Here is a 25,606-nt window from a genome sequence, read left to right on the forward strand (position 1 = left end):
AACAGGCCTTGAGTCAGATGGACCTGGATTCAAATCCCTGTTCCCTCCTCTTACTGTTAGACGGACTTCAGACATGTTACCTGACTTCTCTGAACTTGAGCTTCCTGATCTGTAAAATGGAGATGGTAATACCTCGCAGGGTTTGTTGTGAGGAGTCTGCCCTATAGCAAGTGTCCTGCCATATAGCGAGTGCACAGTAAACACTGGCCATTGTTGTTGGTGTGATTATTGGGAACTGGTTGCCATTGTGCTGTTGGTACTGCTGGTAGAACTCTTGGATTGAGAATGCCTAGATGGTGCACTGAAGATTCAGTGTGCTCGTTCAGAACAGGAGGAGGATGAGGAGGAAAGTTTATATGACGTAAATTCATTTGACCGTAACATATACATTTAAAGCTCGTGGGCGACCAGGCAACCTTAGGCCCTCTACCTGGCAGGACCAAAGTTGGGGCAGAGCCGATGCCCCGTCCCCGGGCCCCGCCCCGCCCCGGGCCCCGCCCACTCCCGCCCCGGGGCCTCGTTCCCCCGGTGCCGCCAGGCCCTGGGCCCCGCCCCCGCTCTCCATAGTTACCGCGCTGTGGAGGCGGCGGCCATCTTGGCGGCGGAGCGATGAGCGGGTTGAACCCGAAGGCTGCTGCCGCGGCGTCGGCAGCTGGGCCCGGGGGGCTGGTGGCTGGCAAGGAAGAGAAGAAAAAGGCGGGAGGCGGCGTCCTGAACCGTCTGAAGGCGCGGCGGCAGGCGTCCCACCACGCGGCCGATGACGGCGTCGGGGCAGCGGTCACGGAGCAGGAGCTGCTGGCGCTGGACACCATCCGGCCCGAGCACGTCCTGCGCCTCAGCCGGGTCACCGAGAGTGAGTGCCGCGCGGGCCGCGCCCTCCCCTCGCGCCGGGCCCCAGCTCCTGGAGCTTTCCGCGGATCCGGCCGCTCGACAGGCGCAGGAGTTTCCCCAGACCCCCTCGGCCGGTCAGGCCGCGCCTCCCGCTGCCCCGCCGGCCGTGGTCTGCCCCTGCCACCCTCACGTAGCTCTGGTGGGGAAGGGCTCTCCTGGACTTGACCGCGTTCCTGTGAGTCCAGCCACGCTAGGATGCCCCTCAGCCGGTCGGTTCCCCAGGTCGGCCGGACCTGTTTGGGTAGAGGGCCCGGGTCAGCTGAACCGGCTCCTCCTGAGCCGGCCGGGAGCCGAGGTCCCCTAATAAGTGGGCCCCTGGACCCCCAGTCTGGAACCCCGGCCATCCGCGAAGTTCCCGTTCAGCCAGGCGCCCCCAGCCGGTCTGCCCCAGCTCTGCAGCTCCCTGGCAGGCCAGAAGCCCTACCTGCCTCCTCCGCCCCGGCCCCATTGCCGCCCTCCCCCGTTGCAGCCTGCCGTGCCTCCCTCCCTCTTTGGGTCCGAAGCCTTGCGCCTTAGTGTGCAGGTGGGTTCTTACCCACAACACATGGTCGTGGCATTTCCTGCCCATTTAAAACTGTGCCACATTAAAACAAAAAATAAAGTTTCAGTTTGTGTACAAACTCCGACATGTGAATCCTGCTTTTGACATTTATTCTCGTGAATTAAATGATTTCAGGGTTTCAGAAATGCGTTTCCTGCACAAAAGGCAACCATCCTAAGCTTTTTCATTGATAGGAGGATGGGTGGGAAGAAAAATATTGCCCAGTCCCTGCCCTGGGTGACCTCCCGTTTTTTGTTCTCTGCCAAGCTAATCCCTGACTTGACGTCTTTTCTCTTGCGGCCACTCCCCACCCCCCCCCCCAACCGGAGTGTGCAGTCACAAGCCTATCTTGCCCTGCCCATTACTCCCGCCCTTCAGTCTCCTAACCCTGTGGCGGCGGCAGCATTCCCTGATAATCGAAGGCCGCCGTGGTGTCTGAATTGCTATACCAGTCAGCCCAGGGCTGCTCAGGTGCACCCCAAGTTGCTGATGGCAGCTCTAGTAGTTTGGATGGAAGTTTTGGTCCACCTGCGCGAAACGGAATTCTCATCTCAAAGAGTTTTAATTTGATTCTAGGTATTTGGATGCCCCCATTTCCTAGCACTGTTTGGGTTGGGACTGTCTTTAGCAGTCGTGAACGTACCTTTAGACATTCTTGCTATTCAGTTTTATTGCAACAGTTCGAAAAAGCTTTTTTATCTGAACCAGTTTTCATTTGGAGCTCTGAAAGTACACAGTGCTCAGCACCTGGTCTTGGTAACCTCATGCCCTCTCCTGCCATCAAAGGTGAGTTAGGGTATTCTGTTCCTGGCCCTAAGCAGCATTCTCAGTGAGCACTCGGGTCCTGTTTGGGGGCTTGGGATTGTTGGTCATTGTCCAGACCCACCTCTGCAGCTTCTTGGAGAAAGCCACAGGTCAGAGCCTGGCAGCCTCTTTGTTACTCATCTTAAAGTCTTGTTCATTCTATCAAGCAGGTTATTTGAGTACTCTCTAAGAGTGCAAAGCCAATGTTAGCCTTTTTAGCAGTTACAGAATAATAAGTTCTCTTGCTATCTTACTAAAGAGACAACTTGTGGCTGGGTGCGGTGGCTCACACCTGTAGTCTGGACACTCTGGTAGGTTGAGGCACGTGGATCACGAGGTCAGGAGTTCAAGACCAGCCTGACCAACATGGTGAAACCCCGTCTCTACTAAAAATACAAAAATTAGCCAGGCATGGTGGCACGCACCTGTACTCCTAGCTACTTGGGAGGAGGAGAATCAAACCCAGGAGGCAAAGTGAGCAGAAATGATGCCATTGCACTCCAGCCTGGGCGACAGAGCATGACTCTGTGTCCAAAATAAAAAAAATAAAAAAGACAACTTACTTGTAAAACACGAAAACAACTAGCTCAGGCTATAAAAGATAAAGCATCAAAATGAGTTGTGGAAAAGGTGCTATCTGGAATCATCCTGGAAAGAAATCAGTGAAATTTGCTGTGATCAGTATTATTTGAATTAGCTGCTCAGGTTGTTACATCTACTTATTTGGGCCTAATGCCTTCACCAGCAGCTTTATCCTGTTGCCTGGATATGTATGGTCTACTGTATGATTTTGTGTAGCCCACAAACTAAGAAAGATTTGTACATTTTTAAGTGGTTGAAAAAAACTTTAAAATCTTGTAACACGTGGTTATGTAAAATTCATATGTCAGTGTCCATAAATACAGTTTTATTGGAATATAGCCACAGTCATTCATTTGCGTGTTGTCTGTGGATGTGTGGCTACAGTGACAGAGTTGAGTAGTTGTGACAGAGACCATGTGGCAGCAAAGCCTAAATTATTTAGAATCTGGCTCTTTACAGAAAAATTTGCTGATCTCGGCTCTCTTACACTGACAGTTGGCAAACTAGCACTGTATTATCTGCTAAGTCAGTTTAAATGTTTTAGATTGGAATTCCATACAAAGTTCTGCCCTGTTGTGATATCCAACTTGATAGATAATGAAAGATTTTTAGGTGTTTCCAAAGAAATCCCCCTTTTCTATCCTAGTTTCTTTCTTTCTTTTTTTGAGACAGTCTCGCTCTGTTGCCCAGGCTGGAGTGCAGTGGTGCGTTCTCTGCTCACTGCAACCTCCGCCTCCTGGGTTCAATCGATTGTTCTGCCTCAGCCTCCCAAGTAGCTGGGTGTACGCCGCCATGCCTGGCTAATTTTCGTATTTTTAGTAAAGACAAGGTTTCACCGTATTGGCCAGGCTTTCTTGAACTGACCTCATGATCTGCCCTTCTTGGCTTCCCAAAGTGCTGGGATTACAGGCATGAGCCTCTGCACCCAGCCTTCTATCCTAGTTCTAACAGTTTTGTAAGTTTTCATCCAAAGCAAGTCCTTGTTCTTTTTTTTCTTTGTTGGATCCCCTAATTCTGTTTATATGACTTCTGCTAACGATAACACAAGAGAAAGTTTTTGGGAGTATTTTAAGTGTATTGGGTAAGAAAAAATCTGAGTTTGCTTCAAAACTTGAGAATTAAAAAAATGGTAGTTTTGGAGGATTATTTAACAGTATTGGTTTCTCTCTCTCTCATTTTCAGATTATTTATGTAAACCTGAAGACAACATCTACAGTATTGATTTCACCCGCTTCAAAATTCGAGATTTGGAGACAGGGACAGTGCTTTTTGAGATCGCCAAACCTTGCGTTTCAGGTAGGCCTCAATGTTGTAGTGACCACTAGACATTGGTTTCGAGCCAAAGGTCTTTGAAACTCAAATCTTTGTGTGCCACTGTATCCTGTTTTTTGGACTCCACTGTGTCCCACTTCTATGACTTCTTCCCATGGCCTGGTTTGAAGCTGCGTTCAGAGGCTGATGCTTGTTGAATGTCTCTGCTGGTCACTGTGTTCCACATTTTTCTGCACATCAGTGTATGTAATCCTCACACCTGTGAGGAGTTACTGTTATCTCCATTTTACAGCGAAGGATCTGAGGCCTAGAATCCCCAAGCAGCACTTGCCTAAGGTCCTGTGCTTGTTCATCTTATCATGTTGCCTCTAATTGGGAGAGAAATCCTTGAAATTAAGCTATAATGAGGAAAACTCACCTGAGCCTAGAGCCCTCTTGGAGGGTGATAGGAAAGATTCCAGTCCAGACATGAGGCAGTTTGAGCCATCTTCTCACTCTCCTTTACATAGTGCCATGGATTTCCCAATAAGTCCTGGTTTGGATTTTAATCTTGACCATTTTCTGAAGGAACAGACCCAGGAACTCAACTACTTGGAGTTCCTTAAATTTGCCTCCAGCAGCCGCTTGCCGGGCTTGTGATACAGTGTCAGGGTGATTCATTCTGGCCAGGGGACCACGGAAACCTTTGGAGCACCTCATTGGAGGTTTAGCGCCCCCTGGAGCTAGTCATTTGTTAGAACACTGGTACAGATACCAGTAATGTCAGCGGGGTTTGTAAACTTATTTTAATAAGTGTATCTCGTCTGATTTGCCACTCAGAAAGAGCCTGCAAATTTGATAAGGCCCTGATTTTACCCCTACCTGGTGGTATTTATGCTTTCATAATCTAATACTGACTAGTGCTCCTAAAGGCTCAAGCTTGTGGGTAGTTTTTTATTGGGATGGTCAGATCAGGACCAGCTAGTTTCCTGGGTCTGTGGTGTTCTCATTCCTAAGCCACATATCCCAGTACCTGGGACATTTCAAGGACTCCAGGCCTACTACAGGTTTGTGGGTTTGGATTAGATTCAGAGTTGTCATTTCAGTATAAGACAGAACGTTTCCAAGAAGTTCATTCAACTGAAGATACTGTAAAGTATCTTGATGTTCAGTCTCTCTAGTTTTTACATTTAAGGATCTTGATTCACTTGACTATCCCCACGTTGAGGCTGGGTGCGGTGGATCATGCCTGTAATTCCAGCACTTTGGGGGGCTGAGGCTGGCAGGTCACTTGAGCCCCAGGAGTTTGAGACCAGCCTGGGCAACATGGTGAAACCCCATCTCTACAAAAAATACCAAAAAATTAGCCAGGCTTCGTGGCACATTCCTGTGATCCCACTACTCAGGAGGCTGCTTGAGCCTGGGAGATCAAGGCTTCAGTGAGCTGTGATTACTCCATTGCACTTCAGCAAGGTTGGCAGAGTGAGACCCTATCTTAAAATAAGTCAATAAATAAAATATAAAAAAGAATATCCTCACACTGAAATCAGTACCTTCCTGCAGCACTTGTTCTGATGAACTTGAATCCCCAAGATTTGCTCTCTCAGTCTATTGTTGGAGCCAGGGTTCTAGAGTCTCTGGGTGTGAACCCCTACTCAGCCTGGTTGCCCAGTCGCTCTTGGGGTTGTCAAAGGCAGAGATGTTTGATGCTGAAAAAGACTTCTCTTATGTTGTACTCATGTACAGCTTAGACCTGGAGAAAATATCCTCACTGGACACTGGTGGGTACTAACCCCTATTCATATTAGAATGCTTGTTCTCTGATTCATTTTACAAATCTTTCATCTCCTGGGTTCAGGAATGGACTAAACCGGAGACCAGCATTAACCTTGTAGGGGCCCCCACATCTGCTTCACCCTTTCCCAGGTGGTAAGGGTTAGGTCTGATATGGCCTAGAAATAGACATCAGTCAAGGAACTCCAGTATCCCAAGGCTGTAGGTCAGTGTCTTCTACTTAAATAACAAAAGTATTTCTAGTGATTTATCTTTGCATGTCTGCCAGAAATCTTTATATTCATTGGAAGAACTTTTTGATACGTGTCAACTTTTTTTTTTTTTTTTTTTTTGAGACAGAGTTTCACTCTTGTTGCCCAGGCTGGAGTGCAATGGTGCCCCCATGGCTCACTGCAGCTCCTGCCTCAGCCTCCTGAGTAGCTGGGATTACAGACGCCCACCACCATGCCTGGTTAATTTTTATATTTTTAGTAGAGATGGGTTTTACCATGTTGGCCAGGCTGGTCTCGAACTCCTGACCTCAGGTGATTTGCCTGCCTCAGCTTTCCAAAGTTCTGGGATTACAGACATGAGCCCACCATGCCTGGCCGACAAGTGTCAACTTTTGTAGTCTCATTCTTTTAGGTTAGTGGCAGGCGCTTCAACTTGGTCAGCTACAGACCTAGAGTGTATAATATAGACCATGTCAGGTGCCCTGATCCCAGCTTGTGTTTCAGCCTTCACCCTTAGGTTATGGCATAAGCCCCCAAATTATTTTTTTTTTTAAAAAAAAGGCTAACAACTTAGTGTTGGAGAACAACCCTTGAGTCAGATGGACCTGGATTTAAATCCCTGTTCCTTCCTCTTACCGTTTGAGGGACTTCAGACATGTTACCTGACTTCTCTGAACTTGAGCTTCCTGATCTGTAAAATGGAGATAGTAACACCTTGCAGTGTTGTTATGAGTCTGCCCTGTGGCAAGTGTCCTGACATATAGCAAGTGCGCAATAAACGTTGGCCATCCTTCTTGTTGGTGTGATTACTGGGAACTGGTTGCCATTGTGCTGTTGGTACTGCGGGTAGAACTCTTGGATTGAGAATGCCGAGACAGTGCACTGAAGATTCTGTGTGCTCTTTCAGACCAGGAGGAGGATGAGGAGGAAGGAGGTGGAGACGTAGACAACAGTGCAGGACGTTTTGTTCGTTACCAGTTCACACCGGCATTTCTCCGCCTCCGGACGGTCGGGGCTACGTGAGTGCCATTGCTACCTGAGGGAAGAGCATTCTGTTTGTTCACAGAGAAGAATGTTTTCGGTTGGGTTTTGGGTTGGCTTTAGAGGTGGGAGGAGACAAATTCGGGCTCACAGAGATTTATTTTCCAGGGTGGAGTTCACAGTGGGAGACAAACCTGTGTCAAACTTCCGGATGATCGAACGGCACTATTTCCGGGAACACTTGCTGAAAAACTTTGACTTTGATTTTGGCTTCTGCATCCCCAGCAGTAGGAACACTTGTGAACATATCTATGAGTTTCCCCAGCTTTCGGAGGATGTCAGTATGTATCCCCTGACTCTTACAGCATTCTTGATTCTGAGGGCTACAAGGAATAAACCTTGAAACCCACCTGGTCAAGTGCCCAGGCTTTGTCACATGGCAGTGGTGACATGATGCGTATCTAGTCATTTGACCTCAGGCTTCTCATTTCCTATTGCTCCTGGCTCCTGTTTCAAAGTCTGACTCTGCTTGTATGGGAGCAATGAAGGTTTTTTGTTTTTTTTTTTTAATTTGAGACGAGTCTCACTCTATTGCCCAGGCTGGAGTGCAGTGGTGCGATCTCGGCTCACTCCAACCTTTGCCTCCCAGGTTCAAGCGATTCTCCTGCCTCAGCCTCCCAAGTAGCTGGGATTACAGGCATGCGCCACCATGCCCAGCTAATTTTTGTATTCTTAGTAGAGACAGGGTTTCACTATGTTGACCGGGCTGGTCTCGAACTCGACCTCGTGATCTGCCCACCTCAGCCTCCCAAAGTGCTGGGATTAGAGGTGTGCGCCACTGTGCTTGGCCCCCCGCTTTTTTTTTTTGAGACAGAGTCTGGCTCTGTTGCCCAGGCTGGAGTGCAGTGGCACAGCCTTGGCTCACTGCAACCTCCACCTCCTCCGTCAAGTGATTCTCCTGCCTCAGTCTCCTGAGGAGCTGGGATTACAGGTGCCTGCTAGCATGCCTGGCTAAATTTTTGTATTTTTAGTAGAGACAGGCATTCACCATGTTGGTCAGGCTGGTCTCGAACTGAACTCATGATTCGCCCGCCTCAACCTCCCAAAGCACTGGAATTACAGGTGTGAGGCACCGTGCCCAGCCTGAAGGTTTTAATAATACAGGCCCTTCTTTTAGATGCCTCCTGTGGGAAGACAGTGCCTAAGGGAGATAAAAGGAGGCCTGTGACACCCCATCCCCAGGCCTTGTCAATTTCTGTGACTTTGCCCTAGCCATCTCAGGTTAGCATCCTCTGGGAATAGTTAGGGAAAATTCAGGGCATTTATGAGGGTGCGAATGGAATCCTGTGACTAGTGATGCCTTCAGTTGCCTTGTTGGGGAGGATCCACTGATTGGTCCTCTCAGAATCCCAGTTCCTTAAGAATTGTCAAATTCTGAAAGCCATGTACCCTATACGTGTGTGGCAGTGCAGTTCCCAGGTAAAATGAGGATTGCTGAGATGTGGGGCAGTGTGTTGATGACAGCATCTGATTCTGACTTGAACCCCTCTCCCCAAGCTGGCTGGAATATGTACATACTTGCAAGAAAAGATTATGTATAGTGTTACAAGTTTTACCCATGAAGCCAAATCAGCTTGGAGGGCAATATTCTGCATATAAACCAAATAGTTTTGGCATTGGTGGGATCAAAGAACTTTAAAAAATCAGTTTCACTTTTCGAGAACTGTGATGAATAACAGCACTTCCTCCAGGGGACTTAAAATGCCATGTAATCATTAACTCAAAACTGATCAGCTGTAGTGACTATTAATTATCTTTACCCTCCAGTATGGTTAAAGAGGTCTGGGCAATTGCCTGAACAAACGGAAGACTTCAATTTAGATTCCAAGACAAGCAGACCTATTGCTGGATCATTTGCGAGTTAATATCCAAAAGGTCTCCAGAGAAGGCTACCTGCCCTGTGTTCCCTGCGCTCATTCCCACCTAGGATTCCTTGGGTTGTCAGGGGTGCTTGTGGGAGGTGGGCATAGTGAGGCTCAGATTTCTGAATTTGGACTGGAATATCCAGAGGTGGGCCATTGACCAGAGGTCAGGGCTTGCTTCAGTCAGCTGGGAGCACTGAGTAAATAGGTTGGAGGGGTCCATGTTAGCAAGAGGGTGAGCACATTTCCCTGGCGTCTTAGCTGAAAAATCCAGGCTGGCGATGACGGAGGAGGCCATGGTGGAGAGCTGATTGCGTCCTTATGTTGAAATGCAGATTGTGTTCAGTTTGGGGGCCTCTGGTCTCTCCAGCTGTCAAGAGCTGGCTCACTCTGTTCGGTCCTCATCGTTATTCTGGCAGAGTATACTCTGAAGTGCTGGCTTATTTTGGAGGGGATACAAAGTTTTCTGCCACCTACCCTGTGCGGCAGACTCAAACATAATTCTTTGCTTTTTTTTTCCCCTTTGCCTGACTTGCAGTTCGTCTGATGATTGAAAATCCTTACGAGACCCGCTCTGACAGCTTCTACTTTGTTGACAACAAGCTGATAATGCACAACAAGGCTGATTATGCCTATAACGGAGGCCAGTAAGTGCTGCAGGAGTAGACAGGGGAGGTGCTTTGCTGCGGCCACAAGATCCTGGCACACAGAGGCGATTGAAGCTGCAGTTTGTCAACACACATCTGGAACCTGGCCCCAGGAAGCCAAGGCTGGGGTGGAAGTTTCCTATGTGCCAAAGGAGGTGCCAAATAGTGCTGTGTTTTCTTCCCCAGTATTTTTTCTTCCCTTTTTTTCCCCCCTGTCCCTTAGGTCTCAGAGGTACTATAGTAAAGTAAAAAGTTAGGATAAAGCTCCTGGAATCCAGATAAAAAAAGTTTTATTTTTCTGTAGTTCTGGCTGCCTGTTGGTTGTCTTGACGAACGCTTTGTCTCTCCAGGCATAGCTGTGCCTGGTGAGAAGGCTCCGGCCAGGCCTACTGGCAGGTCTGCAGCTCTTGAGGTTCCTGGGTGCTGTGGGAAGCCAAGAGGTAGGCCTCTTCCAGGTAGCTCCTCCTCTTCCCTCTGGAGTTGCCATCAGCACAGTCTGCCCTTGGTCTGTGCGAAGTCTTACGCCAACTGGAAGAAACTTGAAAGGGTCGGGGGTGGTAAGGCTCCAAGAGTGGAGGCACCAAGAAATGGGGATGTGCCAAACTGAAGGATCTGCTTTGTGGAGAGGCTGCTGCTTCATCTCACCTCCAGGGTCCTCAGCCAGCCCTCCAGAGGATAGACCAAGGTTTCAGCCTGGCAGTGCCTTCTGTTCTCATTTTGGAGGACAGATAAGCTTGCTCCGCTTCTCCTGGCTCCTCCCTTCTGAGTCTCTTATGAAATAGAACGTGTCAGCTCTGCTCACAGAACAGTAGTATCTTGAGGCCAGAGAGCAAGACTTGAATTTTGTTTATTTCCAGACTTCTTTTGGGGAGGTTTTATAAAATGACTGGTGTTCCCAGCATATGTGATACGTGGTTAGACTTGTGATTGTATTAATCAGCTTCCTGGGGCTAATCTGGCTTATGTTTGGGAGGATATGTTTAAAAATCAGCCGCAGGTTTCTAACGGAGAGATTTGACTTTTCTCTGCACTGCGCAGCCTGGAGGATTGGCTTTTGATGGGGATTTGCCTCCAAAGCTCTTTGTAGATTTCTGTTTTGGGGGGGTTTTCCTATCTACCTTTCTACTGAAGTAGTTTCTGGAACTATCCTGGTGGATCAGAGCTACATAATGCAATCTGATGCTTCAAACTGTAGTTAGAATTGTTTTAGGTATTCAGAAAGGGTGAAATAGGCTGAGGTGGCCTGTCAGAGTGATGTCTTCTCATAAAAGTTCCCTTGCACATCTGCGGGCTGCTTTTGTCCTCAGACCCTTAGTGGACAGACTTCACGACCCTCTGATGAGATGATTGATGTGGTCAGGGTCCAGTTAACATCAGTAGAAGAATGTCCCTAGGAAAGACCCAGGTATCTGGTAAGTGACTGTTAGGTGTAACAGTACCTGTGACAGGAGAGCTGCGTCCCAAAGTGCTTGGGAGAAAAGCTGTATGGGGGCCAGGGACAAAAGAGACAGCACGTAGCCACAGAAGTTCCTGCATATCCACCACCAGAGCTGCTCCCTGTGTGGGCTCTAGAGTGAGTGGCCCTGAACCTTGACCCAGTGCTTTGTACCAGGCCAGAGTCTTGGCGATGCCACATGCTGGCAGCTTTCTCACTGAGAAGGTCTTAGCTTACCCCCATGTGTTGGCATTGGACTCAGCCCTGAGAGAGGGAAGAGATCATGCACCCTGTGGAATGGGTTTCTTATCACCAGACCGGCCACACTCAGAACTGGCGTCCATTGTAAATCCAGGTGCCTTATGTGTGGCTCTGTCCCTTATGCTGCTGGGAAAAGCTGCATAGCCATTGTTCCCACCTCCTCATTGGCAGATGTCAGCACAGTTAGCACTGTCTCCCCACCTTCTGTTTTTCATTGTGGCTCCTCAAATGGGATTTGCATGTTCCTGTCAAGCTTAACAACAGTCCCTTCTCTCTTTGACAGAGGCCCAGGTGGTGAGTTTTTACTATTTGATATTTGAACATTATCTGGGATATGGTTCTGGAGCTACCCAGAGCTCTGCTCAGTAGAGTGTGTCTTGGAAACATGCCCCTGGGCAGACTGTATCTAGTACTCTAGTGGGCTAGCTCTTATCTGCAGTGTTTGCTTTTGCTAGGAAGAGGACCTGGAGGAAGGAGGAGGTGGGCAATCTGGCTTGTGTTGTGCTGTATCCTCTTCCTTGTTAGCTTGCCTTAGTCTCGCTGGAGACCATTTGCAAACAGTGCTTGGTCCATGCCCAGCAGGACAGGGCTTTATTACTCCTGAAAGTCTGGTGTTCTGTATCTGGGGCTCTGGGTTCCTGTGCCTAGCTGCTCAGGAAATCTTGAGAAGCATTCCCACTCTGGGGTGTTAACCAGGATGAGTTTGAAATTCAAGTCTTTTCTTTGTTACCTGAGCTGGGGAGAAAAAATTGCAAGGCATACTTTCTCTGAAAGTAACAGAACCAGTCAGGCTGCCATGTTATTAAGGAATCGTTATCTTGTGGGTGATAAAATGGGAGGGAGAAGAAAAACTACCTGCATAGGGGGCCCTGCCCTCTGTCAGGAGGTGGGAGCACATTTCCTCAGAATAGCAGGCCCACCTGTTGCCACAGGGCTTGCCCCCTCACCCCTTCCCCTCTTGCTTCTGTTCCTCTGCCTTGCAGTCTCCTGGAGAGGGCCTCTTTTCCTGTACAGCCTTTGGGCCAAGATGCCTTTCTAGCTTCTCCAAAGAAGATCCTAGTTTATTTCATTCTATGTTTTAAAAGTTAAACAGAGGACATAACAAGTAAAAGAGGTTTTGAGCTGGAGTAGGCTGTTGTCTCCTTATGTATTAGCTCAATACTATTTTGGAGAGAAAGCATTTTTTCAGCATGTACTTCCTGAAGACACCTCAGTCTTTGGGCTGTTTGATTTGCAATACATAGGATGGAAGAATGTGATCTGGGGCTGACCATAAACTGGAAATTCGTGAAATGGCAGTGATTGGGCAATTGTCAGTTTATGTTTTCAGTTGAAGTAGAACTCATTCTGGGGTGGATTTAATAGGCTGTGTCTAATGTACAAACTGGGTGAGTCCTGCCTTAGCGTGTCCTGCCCCACCGCTAGGTTTCCAGCATATTCTTTTTTCCCCTCTGTAAAGTTACTTTCTTCTGATGCCCAGTGTCACTATGATATCAGTGAGGTTTGGGGGTGAGGACACTGTCCAGAAGTTCACAGGACAGACTTGTCCCAGTGCATGAGGATTCCTGTGGCATAAGGTGCTGCTGTACCTGATGTAGGAGCCTAATCATTGAACCATGTGTTACTCACATTCCATGTCATGGAACATCTCAGCCTGAAGAAGGATCTGCTGGAGGTGGATTTACCGCTTGTTTTACAAAGGACTGTGTAAAGTCATTGAAGTTGTAAAAGTCTATTTTTTTTTTTCCTGTAAATCTATTTTTTACAGAATATAAGAAACATCAATGACCTGATCTGTCCTTCCTCCTGCTCCCCACTTCACCCAAGATCCACATTCCAGTTTTTATTGTCTTTGTGTCCAAAGTAAACTAGGTGACTTATTTGTGTAAAATGTTATTTTGCCACAAGAGACAGTAATAAAAGAAAGATTTTCACAGTACGTCTCCCTTATCCTGTCTCCTGATTTGTCTCCCCTTGTGGGGTGCAGGTGTGGGGTGAGGTCTCCAAGTGTCTCTTATTTCGGCTATTATTTGGCCCTTCTGTAAGTAGTTTAGCTACAGTATAGCTGGCTTCTAGGGTGATTAGGGAATTGTACTGTAATTTAGGTTTAGTATTTTTGCTTTATATTTTACCAGAGTGAGTGGTTTTGTGAACTGAAAGTTTACATGCATGTTTTAAAGGTAGGCTTTTTTTTTTTTGACAAAATTTCGCTCTTTTTGCCCAGGCTGGAGTGCAGTGGCATGATGGTGGCATCACACTCCAAACTGGGCAAAGAGCACAAGTGATGGCTGACTGCAACCTCCGCCTCCTGGGTTCAAGTGATTCTCCTGCCTCAGCCTCCCTAGTAGCTGGGACTAAAGGTGCCCGCCATCATGCCTGGCTAATTCTATATTTTTAGTAGAGACAGGGTTTCACTGTGTTGGCCAGGCTGGTCTTAACTCCTGATCCTGCCCCCCTTAGCATCCCAAAGTGCTGGGATTACAGGTGTAAGCCACTGTGTCCAGCCATAAAGGTAGACTTATTAAGGAATACTTGAACTACAGCAAAATTCACCTCACTTAAGAGTATTGATGCATTTTGTTAAATGAATAGTCTTATTACCCCATCACAGTCATGATATAGGACATTTCCATCATACCCACCCAGAAAGTACCTGAGTTCCTTGTGTTTGCAGCCAGGTCCCTTCCCCCACCTCAGCCTCTTGCAACCATTATCTGATTCTGTCTCTACAGGAAAACTTGGATGCTTTTAAAATGAAATTTTACATTCATATTTACAGTCACAAACAGTTCTCAGATAAGAATCTGGTTTAGATGCTCTTTGGCACCTGAAGCAATTATTATTGGCCTCTGCTCACAAACACAACTCACTTATTTCTCTCTTTTCTCCTGCTGTTTCACGGTTTCTTCTACCCAGGGCTGATACCAGGTGGGATGACTGAAAGGTGAGGAAGCCCTCAGAGCATGTGCCAATGACAGCCATTCATTAAAGTACTGAGAATTTAGAGGCTTTCTTTTAAATGCATTATTTAAAATGAAAGGTAACACATTAAGGACTTTGCTGTATCTTTTGATTGGCTCTCCTCTAGGAGGTAAACTGAGGTTTCTACTTTCCTCCAAGAGGAAGAGACAGAATTTTTGGCAAATAGGTCAATGCTGGGAACAGATGCCTGGCTGAGTGTTAGGAAAGAGGCAGTTAGAGGGATGTGTGGGTTCCTGGGAGGGTGTGGGTGGTGCCAGGCGCTATGGGAGTCAGAATCACATTTGTGCAAGATAAGACCCTTCTGGGACAAGTAAAATCAACGTAGCTTCTTGGGCAGGGCGATCCTGATGAAGATGCTAGGGCTCAAAAGTGTGGCTCTGCCCCAATCGGGAGTGAGGTCGACAGGACTGAAGTGGAACAGAGAGCAGTACCACCCACCTTATCCTCTGGGGAAAAGAAAGCTCCTTCCCTTGCAACACAACGCCAGAGGCCTAAATACTGAGCACCAACGCAAGACAAAGTCCTTAAGCTTCTTGGAGCAAGTGGGGGAGCAGATAATTTCAGATGCAAAGTGCCTTTAATAAACAGAACAAAAGATAGCCGATGGGGGAGGCCTGGTGTGGTCAGGGTAGGCCTCCACGACATCTGAATGAAGAGGGGGCATTCCAGACAAGGGGAACAGTGATCACAGAAGCCCCGAGTCACGAACCAGCTAAGGGTCTTAGAGAAAAGCTACCTCATAAAGCTGAGCAACAATAACCAGGGAACGGCGGACATGGGCCCTGATAGGGCAGGTCTTGGCTCTTCAAGCCATAGAATTGGATTTTAGGAGAGGTGGGCCCGCCGACAAAGCCAACAAAGTTTTAAGCCGAAGATCGCCATCTTATTTTAAAAGACCTCTCTGGCATCTCTGCGAGGCTCTGTCCTTAGCTTTGTTTTGTTGACATTTTGATTAACGAATGAGGGCACCAACGGCGTGGGTGTTTCGCCTCCGGAGGGACTACTGGTGGCCCCGCCCCCGGGGCAAGGGCGCGCCTCGGCCCCTCCCTCGCGGCCCCAGGGGCGTGGCCTCTGCCCCGAGTCCCGCCCCTGCAGTCCGGAACCGCGCGCTAGCTGCGGGAAGTCGCGGAGGAGAACCTCAGAACCTTTTCTGTCACCCATGGCCGTCGCACTCCTCACCCGGGCCTCTGGCCCTGTTCGCAGAGGTGAGTGCGCTCGGGCTCCGCACGGCGGGGCTGCGGCCCACGGCTGGCCCAGCAGGCAGAGGTCCTGACCGCCGGCTTTTGCCCGCTCCAGGAGCGCGCGCGGCCTTTGCCCCAGTTGTGCTGCTGCTCGCGTCGGCCCAGCCCGGCCCTTCAGGGCTCCCTGGCTCCGGCACGGACCGCTACTCCTGGATTGACCCCCGCCGCCCGCCCATTTCTTACGACTGCATCCACACCTCCCTCCCCTCATTACACCCCCAGTAGGGGTTCAGGGTGTGCCCTTCTTCCGGAGCCAGGCCTGGGATTGAATCAGATCCGCATCTGTGACCTTGGGCAAGGCAGCCCTCTCAGCCTCATTTGTCCTATGTGTAAAATGTCCACAGGGAAAATCAGAGATGTTGGGAGGATTAAATCACAGGGTGTGTAAAGCACTTTGCGCCTGGCATGTAACAGGTGCTCCATAAATGTTCTTGCTGGTTAATACAGTACCTTTCCTATCTTATGTGTCTCCAGCTGTAGCAACTGTGCCACTTATGGCCAGGGCTTCCTTTGCCTGGCCTGAATTACAAGGGGAACCCTTACTGAGAACTCTGCTAAGTGCTAGTTAGTCTCTCTTCAATCTTCCCACTCCTAGGAGCTGAATACTATTGTCCTCCACTTGTTATAGTAAAGGAGGCTCAGTGAAGTTTAAAAGCCTTGCCTCAGGCCACAGAGCTGAGGTCTTATTACTATTGGCATTATATTGAGGACTGAAGGATGGAGTGTATGAAAATGTCTAGTGAGTATACTAAGCATTCAATTAATATGGGGTTTTCAGTGGCAGCCGTGGACATTTTGGGCCAACAGTTCTTTGGGGACAGTTCTTTGTTGTGGGGACTGTCCTGTGCCTCGTAGGATGTTCATCAGGATCCCTGACCCCTATCCACTGGGTACGAATAGCATTCCCCTCCTCTAGTTGTGACAACTAAAATTGTCTCCAGACATTGCCAGATGTCCCTTGGAGGGCAAAATCCTCCCTGGTGGAGAACCACTGAGTCAGTGGGCCACTAGTATTCTTGGAGATCTCATGCCTTCTCCTTCCACTGACTTCTGCCCTTGCTGACAGCTCTCCATCCTAGAGACTGGCGGCAGTTACACACCATTTACCAGTCTGTGGAACTGCCTGAGACACACCAGATGTTGCGTCAGACGTGCCGGGACTTTGCGGAGAAGGAATTATTTCCCATTGCAGCCCAGGTGGACAAGGAACATCTCTTCCCAGCAGCTCAGGTGAGAGTGCAACCTCAACAGCCCATGATGGCGGTCTGCCCTCTGCTCCTGGATAAGTGGTGGCAGTGACAGCCAGGGGCACCCGAACTGTAGTAGAGGAACCCCAGAGCAGAACCTGGAACCCAGAAAATGCTCTGGAAGTTTCCCTTGTCCAGCGTGTGGCCAGTAGCCAGGATTTAACTTCCAGGACAGCAGTAATTTGCGGTGGATGGTCAGTTGCTTACTGTGGGCCAGACACTGTGCTAATTGTCATAGTGCTTTTAGGGTGCTTGGCATTGCGCTGGGCACTGTTGTTGAGATGGATTATCTCATCTGTTCCTCAGAATGGTCCTGTGAGGTGAAGGCACTATTATTATTATTATTTGTTATTTATTTATTTATTTTTGAGAGAGTTTCACTTGTTGCTCAGGCTGGAGTGCAATGGTGCCATCTCACCTCACTGCAACCTCCGCCTCCCAAGTTCAAGTGATTCTCCTGCCTCAGCCTCCCAAGTAGCTGGGATTATAGGCATGCACCGCCTAATTTTGTATTTTTATTTTTATTATTATTTTTTCTCTTTTTTTCCATTTTCTTTTTGTCTAAACTAGAATAACCAGTTTATAATTTTGTATTTTTAATAGAGACTGTTACATCATGTTGCCAGACTGGTCTCGAACTCCTGACCTCAGGTGATCCACCCGCCTCGGTCTCCCAAAGTGCTGGGATTACAGGCGTGAGACACTGTGCTGGCCAAAGATACTATTATTATGTACCCCATGGACTCAAACTTGTGAAAGAGTTACGTAATGTACCCAGGGTCATGGAGCTCATCAACTACAGAGCTTCTGCTCGACCTGTTTTCTTTTTTATTCACTTATTTTTTTAGATGAACTCTCGCCCTGTTGCCCAGGCTGGAATGTGGTGGCACAATCTTGGCTCACTGCACCCTCCATTTTCTGGGTTCAAGCAGTTCTTCTGCCTCAGCTCCCAGTAGCTGGGATTACAGGCACTCGCCACCATGCCCAGCTAGTTTTGTACATTCAGTAGAGAAAAGGTTTCTCCACGTTGGCCAGGCTGGTCTCGAACTCCTGACCTCAGGTGATCCACCTGTCTTGGCCTTCCAAAGGGCTGGGATTACAGGTGTGAGCCACTGCACCCAGCCTGCTGGAACTGTTTTCTGCCCTGGGAACCAGAGTTTCCCATCAGTATGCTCCCTCCCATGCCACCGTATTCTTCCATTTGCATTCAGTCTATCTACAGTTACGTGTTGAAGATGTTACTGCTGTACCCTCCGACTAGCAAGATGTCCAGCATCTGGTATAAACATTCAGTAGATAGTTGTTTAATTAATGATTTGTGAAAAGTCAAACCTTGCTGACCTCTTCTTCTTGCCTATTTTTTTTTCGATTTTAATTTTAGTTTATTTTTCATTTTTTTTTGAGACAGTCTCTGTTGCCCATGCTGGTGTACAGTGGTGCAATCTTGGCTCACTGTAACCTCCGCCTCCCGAGTAGCTGGGATTACAGCCATGCGTCACCATACCTGGCTAATTTTTGTATTATTATTATTTTTAATTTTTGTATTTTTAGTAAAAACTGGGTCTGCCTTGTTGGCCAGGCTGGTCTCAAACTCCTGACCGCAGGAGGTCTGCCTGCCTTGGCCTCCCAAAGTGTTGGGATTATAGGCGTGAGCCACCGTGCCTGGCCTTCTTGCCCGTTTTGCAGTCTGAGGAGCTCTCGAGTTGCCCCCAATTACACGCTTGGGGACCACTCTTCCAGCTTATTGCATCATGTGTGCTCAGTGTGCTGCTGGGCTTGGTGGCTGGACTGTGGGGTACCCCGGAGCTCAAGCAGAGCAGGCGAGTGACATTCTGGGTGCCAGAATTAGTTGGGCAGCTTTCAGGTATTAGACATTTAACATCTGACTCACTCGTGTTAGCCCATTTAATCCTAAGGAAGTCCCTACCTAATCTAGTCTCCATTTTGCTTTCTGGAATGATTACAAGGATTGAGATGGCCAATTTCATGATGCCTGGTACTTGAAAAATGTAGCCAGTCATACTATTATTGTTACTTTCATTAGAGCTGAGGAAATTGAAGCCTGGGGAGGTGAAGTGACTTTCCAAAGGGTTATTGGTCTGTGGAACTAGAATTCATAGCCCAAGGCTGTCTGGCCCTAAAGCGTTTCTCCATCCCCTGTTCACCTGGTTGTCCCAGAGGTCCAGCTGGCTGGCAAGGAGTGTCTGTTCTAGTGGGGAATGCTACTGTGGAGAGTTAGCTACCCCTTCATCCTTCACACGTGCACGTGTGCGTGCACACACACACACACACACACACACACACACACGAGCACTACACACGTTACTCTTAGTAACCTTGGCTGGCACTCCCTTCACCTTTTAGCTCCATTAATGGAGATGTGAGAAAACCCAGCATCTTTGTAAGTAGAAGAAAGAGGCTGAGCACAGTGGCTCATGCCTGTGATCCCAGAACTTTGGGAGGCTGAGGTGGGTGGATCACTTGAGGAGTTCAAGGAGTTCAAGACCAGCCCAGCCAACATGGTGAAACCCTGTCTCTCCTAAAAACACAAAAATTAGCTGGGCGTGGTGGCAGACGCCTGTAATCCCAGCTACTTGGGAGACTGAGGCAGGAAAATCTCTTTAACTCGGGAGGCAGAGGTTGCAGTGAGCTGAGATCACGCCACTGCACTCCAGTTTGGGTGACAGACCAAGACTTTGTCTCAAAAAAAAAAAAAAGAAGAAGAAGTAGAAGAAAAATCAGCAGATAGGCCGTAGGAAAGCAGGAGCAATGTAGGGGCACTTCCCCCAAGACCACTGTTCGAGACACGGCTGTGTGTTAGGACTCTTCCTGCAGAATGACAGACTGCCTGATGTATTTCTCCGGTAACTCCCCAGATTATCACTAGATTTACAGGCATAGATTTGTTCTGCATAAGAAAGCTGACAGTAGAAGCAAGACTTTTTGCCAGCGTACACTGAACTCGTTCTCTCTTGCTTGTTTTCTGGGGCTGGGAAAGTTGCAAGATATTCCTCCAAATCACGGCAGAAATGAGTATTGAGGGAAGACCTCAGGACACCAGCCTGCCACTCCCTTGTGGCCCACGGGGACTGCTCAGTAAGGACTTGCTAGACACGTAAAGGTGTCTGAGAGCGTGATCCCATCTATCTGTTTTATCTTTTATGGGGTTTTCCCATGTCTGTAATCTCATGAGATTATCAAGAGTCCTGCTGTTATTCTCTTTGTGTAGATGACGAAGGTGCAGTTGTATGAATTGGCTCAGGTTCAGTGCTGGCTCGGTAGAGCTAGGGAGGAGTAGGACCCAATCTTCTGGACTTTCTGCTGTTCCACGCAAACTGGGCTCTGGTTTGGGTGGCTGACGGGATGCACAGGTTATTCCTCAGGGTTTGCTTCTCTTAACTGAGGATTGAAACCTGTTGGCTTTTTGCTTTCATCCCTGGCACTGTGTGTGGCACCGTGCTCCCAGTTCCAGAAGCGAATTCAGGGCAAAAGCGGGCAGGAGGGTCAGAGACTAGACATGCATAGATCATACGGCATGTTTGCAAAATTCCAGTGATACAGTCAGTGTTTCAAAATCCTGATGGCATTGCCATCAGTAGCTAACATTAAGGAGTGACTATATTCTTGGTACTTATACATATATATTTTGTTTATTTATATATATTTTTTGAGACGGAGTTTCACTCTTGTTACCCAGGCTAGAGTATGCAGTGGCGCGATTTTGGCTCACTGCAACCTCTGTCTCTTGGGTTCAAGTGATTCTCCTGTCTCAGCCTCCTGAGTAGCTGGGATTACAGGTGCCCACCACCCTGCCTGGCTAATTGTTGTATTTTTAGTAGAGATGGGGTTTTGTCGTATTGGTCAGGCTGGTCTCGAACTCCTAACCTCAATTGATCCACCTGCCTCAGCCTCCCAAAATGCTCGGATTACAGGCGTGACCCACTGTGCCTGGCCTTAAACATGATGTATTTCATTCCTTACATTTTCTTTCTTTCTTTTTTTTTTTTTTTTTTTTTTTTTTTTTTTCTTTTTTATTTTTGTTTTTTTTTTTTTTTTTTTTTTTTTTTTTTTTTTTTTTTTTTTGGAGATGGAGTCTTACTCTGTCGCCCAGGCTGGAGTGCAGTGGCATGATTTTGGCTCACCGCAACCTCCACCTCCCGGGTTTAGGCAATTCTCCTGCCTCAGCCTCCTGAGTAGCTGGGATTACAGGTGTATGCTACCACACCCAGCTAATTATTTGTATTATTTTTTAGTAGAGAAGGGGTTTCACCATGTTGATCAGGCTGGTCTCAAACTCCTGACGTCGTGGTCTGCCTGCCTCAGCCTTCCGAAGTACTGAGATTACAGGTGGGAGTCACTGCACGTGCCCACCTTGTTACATTTTCGAGACAACACTGTGAGGTAGACAATTATCTCCAGCTTCCAGAGGAGGAATCTAAAGTCAGGTTTAATTTCTTGCTGGAAAGTCAGACCCCTGGTAATTAGAGGAGCCATGTAGAGACTTCTGAGCCACCTCCAGCCTATAGTAGGTACTTAGTTCTTTCTTTTTTGTTGTTGTTGTTGCTGGAGACAGAATCTCGCTCTGTCACCGAGACTGGAGTGCAGTGATGCAATCTTGGCTCTCTGTACTCTCTGCCTCCGGGGTTCAAGCGATTCTCCCGCCCCCGCTTCCTGAGTAGCTGGGACTGTGTGTGCTACCATGCCTGTCTAATTTTTTGTATTTTAGTAGAGATGGGGTTTCACCATGTTGCCCGGCTGGTCTGAAACTCCCGAGCTCAGGCAATCTGCCCACCTCAGCCTCCCCAAGTGCTGGGACTATAGGTGTGAGCCACTGCGTCCAGCCTATTATTGAGTAACTAAAGTATCAGGTGAGGCTGGGTGTGGTGGCTCATGCCTGTAATCCCAGTACTTTGGGAGGCCAAGGCAGATGCATCACCTGAGGTCAAGAGTTCAAGACCAGCCTGGGTAACATAGGTAGACCCCATCACTACAAAATGTACAAAAATGATCTGGGTGCGGTGACGTGAGCCCATGGTCCCAGCTACTCAGGAGGCTGAGGTAGGAGGATCACTTGAGCCCAAAAGGTTGAGGCTGCAGTGAGCTATGATTGTGCCACTGCACTCCAGCCTGGGTGACAGAGCAAGACCCTGTCTCAAGAAAGAAAGGAAGGAAGGGAGGGAAGGAAGATGGGCGGGCTAGTTTTGGCTGTAGTGAACATAGGCATAGTCAAGATAAATTTAATTTTTAAAATTTGTTTTGTTTTGTTTTGTTTTTGAGACAGAGTCTCACTCTGTCATCCAGGCTGGAATATAGTGGTGTGATCTTGGCTCACTGCAACCTCCGCCTCCCAGGTTCAAGCGATTCTCCTGCCTCAGCCTCCTGAGTAGCCGGGACTACAGGCATCTGCTACCACGCCCTGCTAATTTTTTGTACTTTTAGTAGAGACGTGGTTTCATCATGTTGCCCAGGCTGGTTTCGAACTCCTGAGCTCAGGCAATCTGCTCGCCTCGGCCTCCCAAAGTGCTGGGATTACAGGTGTGAGCCACCGTGCCAGCCTTAAAAATGAGTTTGAAAAGGAACTTAAAACATTGTGTATATGTGAAGGACCCACTGTTTCCCAGATACAAAGGCATCAGGTAACTGCAGGCTTGCCTTGTCTGTCACTACTGGCAAATGGGTCTTACCCCATCTTACATTTTCTCTGGGAGCCTGGAGACCACCAGCCTCAGCTTCATCAGTGCTGTTCCTATTCTCAGGGTGCAGGTCCAGGTTGCTGGGTGACAGACACCAGGGACCAAGAGTGATCACTGGAGGGGGCTCTAGGAGGTCACCTTTGAGATGGCGCTGAAGGTCAGGCCTCTCTCTGTAGAAAATACTAAAGTATTGAGGAGGGCCTGGCTGCTGTTAGTCAATTACCATCAACTTACATCGGTCAGAGACAATGGATAAACCCGAACCCATGCTTTTTTCCCTTGGCTGCTTTTAATTTTTTTTTTTTTCTGAGATGAAGTCTCACTCTATTGCCCAGGCTGGAGTGCAGTGATGCAGTCTTGGCTCACTGCAGCCTCTGCCCCACAGATTCAAGCAATTCTCCTGCCTGAGCCTCCCAGGTAGCTGGGACTACAGGCACATACCGCCACACCTGGCTAATTTTTATATTTTTAGTAGAGATGGGGTTTCACCATGTTGGCCAGGATGCTCTTGAACTCCTGAGTTCTGGTGACCTGGCTGCCTCGGCTTCCCAAAGTGCTGAGATTGCAGGCATGAGCCAGCACTTAATTTTATTTTGGGTTTCTTCTTTTTGATGATCTCATCTCCTCCCTCTCCTGCCACCCCTTTTTCTTTCCCTCGGTGCTGGTCTCCCTCCGTCTCTTTTTCAGGAGGCCCTGTAACAAATGCACATGACCCCAGTTATTGCTTTTGTTCCCAGTTTTTTTCTAGAATGTTCCTGTGGCTGGCCACAGTATGTTGCCTGAAATCTAGAGAGAAATTTCAGAGTGAGAAAGCCTGGGAAACAGCCCCTGTCACCACTGATAAAATGGGGTGAGGTGACTGCATCCAGGCTCAGGAATCGGGTGGGGAAGGCCGTGCTGTCACATGGTGCTGCCCTAGGGCGGTGCTCCTCTGTTTTAAAATTTGCTGTCTCAACACCAGAGTGGGAGTGGGAGTAAGTGGGACTGCCATGCCTTTCACAGACAGAGGCAGATGCTTTAGTATTTTTTAAGAATTATTATTTTTTTGTGATGGAGTCTTGTTCTGATACCCAGACTGGAGTACACTGGTGCAACCTCGGTTCACTGCAGCCTCTACCTCTCAGGTTCAAGCAATTCTCCTGCCTCAGCCTCCCAGGTAGCTGAGATTACAGGCATGTGCCACCATGCCCAGCTAATTTTTATATTTTTAGTAGAGACAGGGTTTCACCGTATCTAGAACTCCTGACCTTGTGACCCACCCGCCTCGGCCTCCCATAGTGCTGGGATTCCAGGTGTGAGCCAACATGCCCAGCTGGTAGACACTTTAAAAGGAAACACTGTTGGAGGAGGGAGGACAGGAGCTGGGTGAAAACTGTGGGCAACGGTATGCGCTAGCGAGGTCCTTTGGGTGTGGGGATTGTGAATTCCTGTAACTTTTGATTCTAGCTCAGTGAGAAGTGTCTCGTTAGCCAAAGAGAGGCAGTCCTGTATAGACAGGAGGAGGCTGGGGTTCTCTCTTGCCTCCTGGTGGCCTAGACCTGGCCACTGATGCCCACACCCTTTCTATGTGCATTCCCTCATCTGTAAGGAATACAGGGTCACCCTCATTCTGCTACCTGTCGGGACGTGTGACCAAGCATTTTAGGTGAGTATGAAGAACTGAACGAACCTAAAGGAGTGTCATCTGTTTACTTTCCTTCTGGGAATTTGGGTTCCCACTGTGTTTCTGGGGATGAGATGGCGTTATGGAGCGATTGAGTCATTTATTGCAGGGTTTTATACCAACGCGCTCGGGGGTGAAGAGGAAGGCGTGTCTTGGTGTCTGGGGAGATCGGAGGTGTTTGCAGAGGGAGGCAGCTTGAGCTCGTTCAGTCTCGTGCTGCTTTGCCAGAAGGCTAGAGAAAGAGGCTTTCGGTGAGGTTTGTGCCTAGGCCTGACCGTGAGTCTGGGACATCTGCACGTTTGTTTTTGTTTTGTGTTTTTTGAGACAGGGCCTCACTCTGTCACCCAGGCTGGAGTGCAGCCTTGACCTGGGCTCAAGCCATCCTCACGCTTCAGCCCTTAAGGTCGCTGGGACCGCAGGTGTGCACCACCATGTCTGGCTCATATATTTTTATTTTTAATAATTTTTTGTGGAGATGGGGTCTCGCCATGTTGGTGAAGCTGTTCTCAAACTCTTGGACTCAGGTGATCCTCCTACCTCCATCTCCCAAAGTGCTGGGATTACAGGCCTGACCTACCACACCCTCTTTTAAAGTTTTTTTTTGGTTTGATATGGAGTTTTCACAGTTGTTGCCCAGGCTGGAGTGCAGTGGCACAATCTCAGTTCACAGCAACCTCTGCCTCCCAGGTTCAAGCGGTTCTCCTGCCTCAGCCTCCTCCTGTGTAACTGGAGACCTGCATTTTTACCACTTGGTAGAGTATTGTCTAACAGCAGAGGCATTCCTTAATAAAATACTTTTTTTTTTTCGAGTCAGAGTCTTGAACTGTTGCCTGGGCTGGAGTACAGCGGCATGATCTCGGCTCACAGCAACCTTGGTCTTCTGGGCTCAAGTGATTCTCCTGCCTCAGCCTCTGGAGTAGCTGGGATTACAGGCACCCACCACCACGCCTGGCTAATTTTTTTGTATTATTAGTAGAGACAGGGTTTCACTATGTTGGCCAGGCTGGCCTCAAACTCCTGAACTCGTGATCTGCCCGCCTTGGCCTCCCAAAGTGCTGGGATTACAGGTGTGAGCTACTGTGCCTGGCTTTTTTTTTTTTTTTTTTTTTTTTTTTTAGACAGAGTCTCTTGCTCTGTCACCCAGGCTGGAGTGCAGTGGCACAGTCTCAGCTCACTGCAACCTCTGCCTCCCAGGTTCAAGCCATTCTCCTACCTCAGCCTCCCTAGTAGCTTGGATTACAGGTACATGCCCCCATGCCCGGCTAATTTTTATATTTTTTTACTTGTTTCTTTTTGAAGTTAGGCAGGTTCTGTTGCAGTCCACATTTCCCACAGTACTTGCCTGAGAGTAATATTATTATTATTGTTATTATCATTATGTTTTTGGTAGAGACAGGGTCTTGCTATGTTGCCCAAGCTGGTCTCGAACTTCTGGACTCAAGCGATCCCCTCACTTTGG

General features: G+C 48.3%; 2 protein-coding genes across 2 annotated transcripts in view; both read left to right on the forward strand.

The window, feature by feature from the left end:
- Window positions 1-569: 569 nt before the first annotated feature.
- On the forward strand, window positions 570-13,260 carry UNC119B (unc-119 lipid binding chaperone B). Its single transcript, XM_017510252.2, has 5 exons — window positions 570-853; window positions 4,001-4,114; window positions 6,983-7,094; window positions 7,225-7,397; window positions 9,517-13,260. The coding sequence occupies exons 1-5, from the start codon at window positions 610-612 to the stop codon at window positions 9,627-9,629; spliced, it is 756 nt and encodes a 251-aa protein (XP_017365741.1). The 5' UTR covers window positions 570-609; the 3' UTR covers window positions 9,630-13,260.
- Window positions 13,261-15,351: 2,091 nt separating this feature from the next.
- ACADS (acyl-CoA dehydrogenase short chain) overlaps window positions 15,352-25,606 on the forward strand; it is a 14,223-nt gene continuing 3,968 nt past the window's right edge. Inside the window, exons 1-2 of the mRNA XM_017510254.2 lie at window positions 15,352-15,508; window positions 16,611-16,774. Of these exons, the coding sequence (XP_017365743.1) occupies window positions 15,463-15,508; window positions 16,611-16,774 (210 nt within the window). The 5' untranslated portion in view covers window positions 15,352-15,462. The remainder of the gene's footprint in view (window positions 15,509-16,610; window positions 16,775-25,606) is intronic.

The sequence above is a fragment of the Cebus imitator genome, unplaced genomic scaffold (assembly GCF_001604975.1).
Source record: "Cebus imitator isolate Cc_AM_T3 unplaced genomic scaffold, Cebus_imitator-1.0 Scaffold434, whole genome shotgun sequence".
In the NCBI taxonomy this organism is placed as follows: domain Eukaryota; kingdom Metazoa; phylum Chordata; class Mammalia; order Primates; family Cebidae; genus Cebus; species Cebus imitator.

Bases quoted from the DNA above. Each gene is read 5' to 3' on its own strand.
- UNC119B (XM_017510252.2), top strand. From the start codon at position 610: ATGAGCGGGTTGAACCCGAAGGCTGCTGCCGCGGCGTCGGCAGCTGGG. The intron at 4,115-6,982 runs GTAGGCCTCAAT...GTGCTCTTTCAG, and splicing joins CGCCAAACCTTGCGTTTCAG to ACCAGGAGGAGGATGAGGAG. The intron at 7,398-9,516 runs GTATGTATCCCC...CCTGACTTGCAG, and splicing joins CCAGCTTTCGGAGGATGTCA to TTCGTCTGATGATTGAAAAT.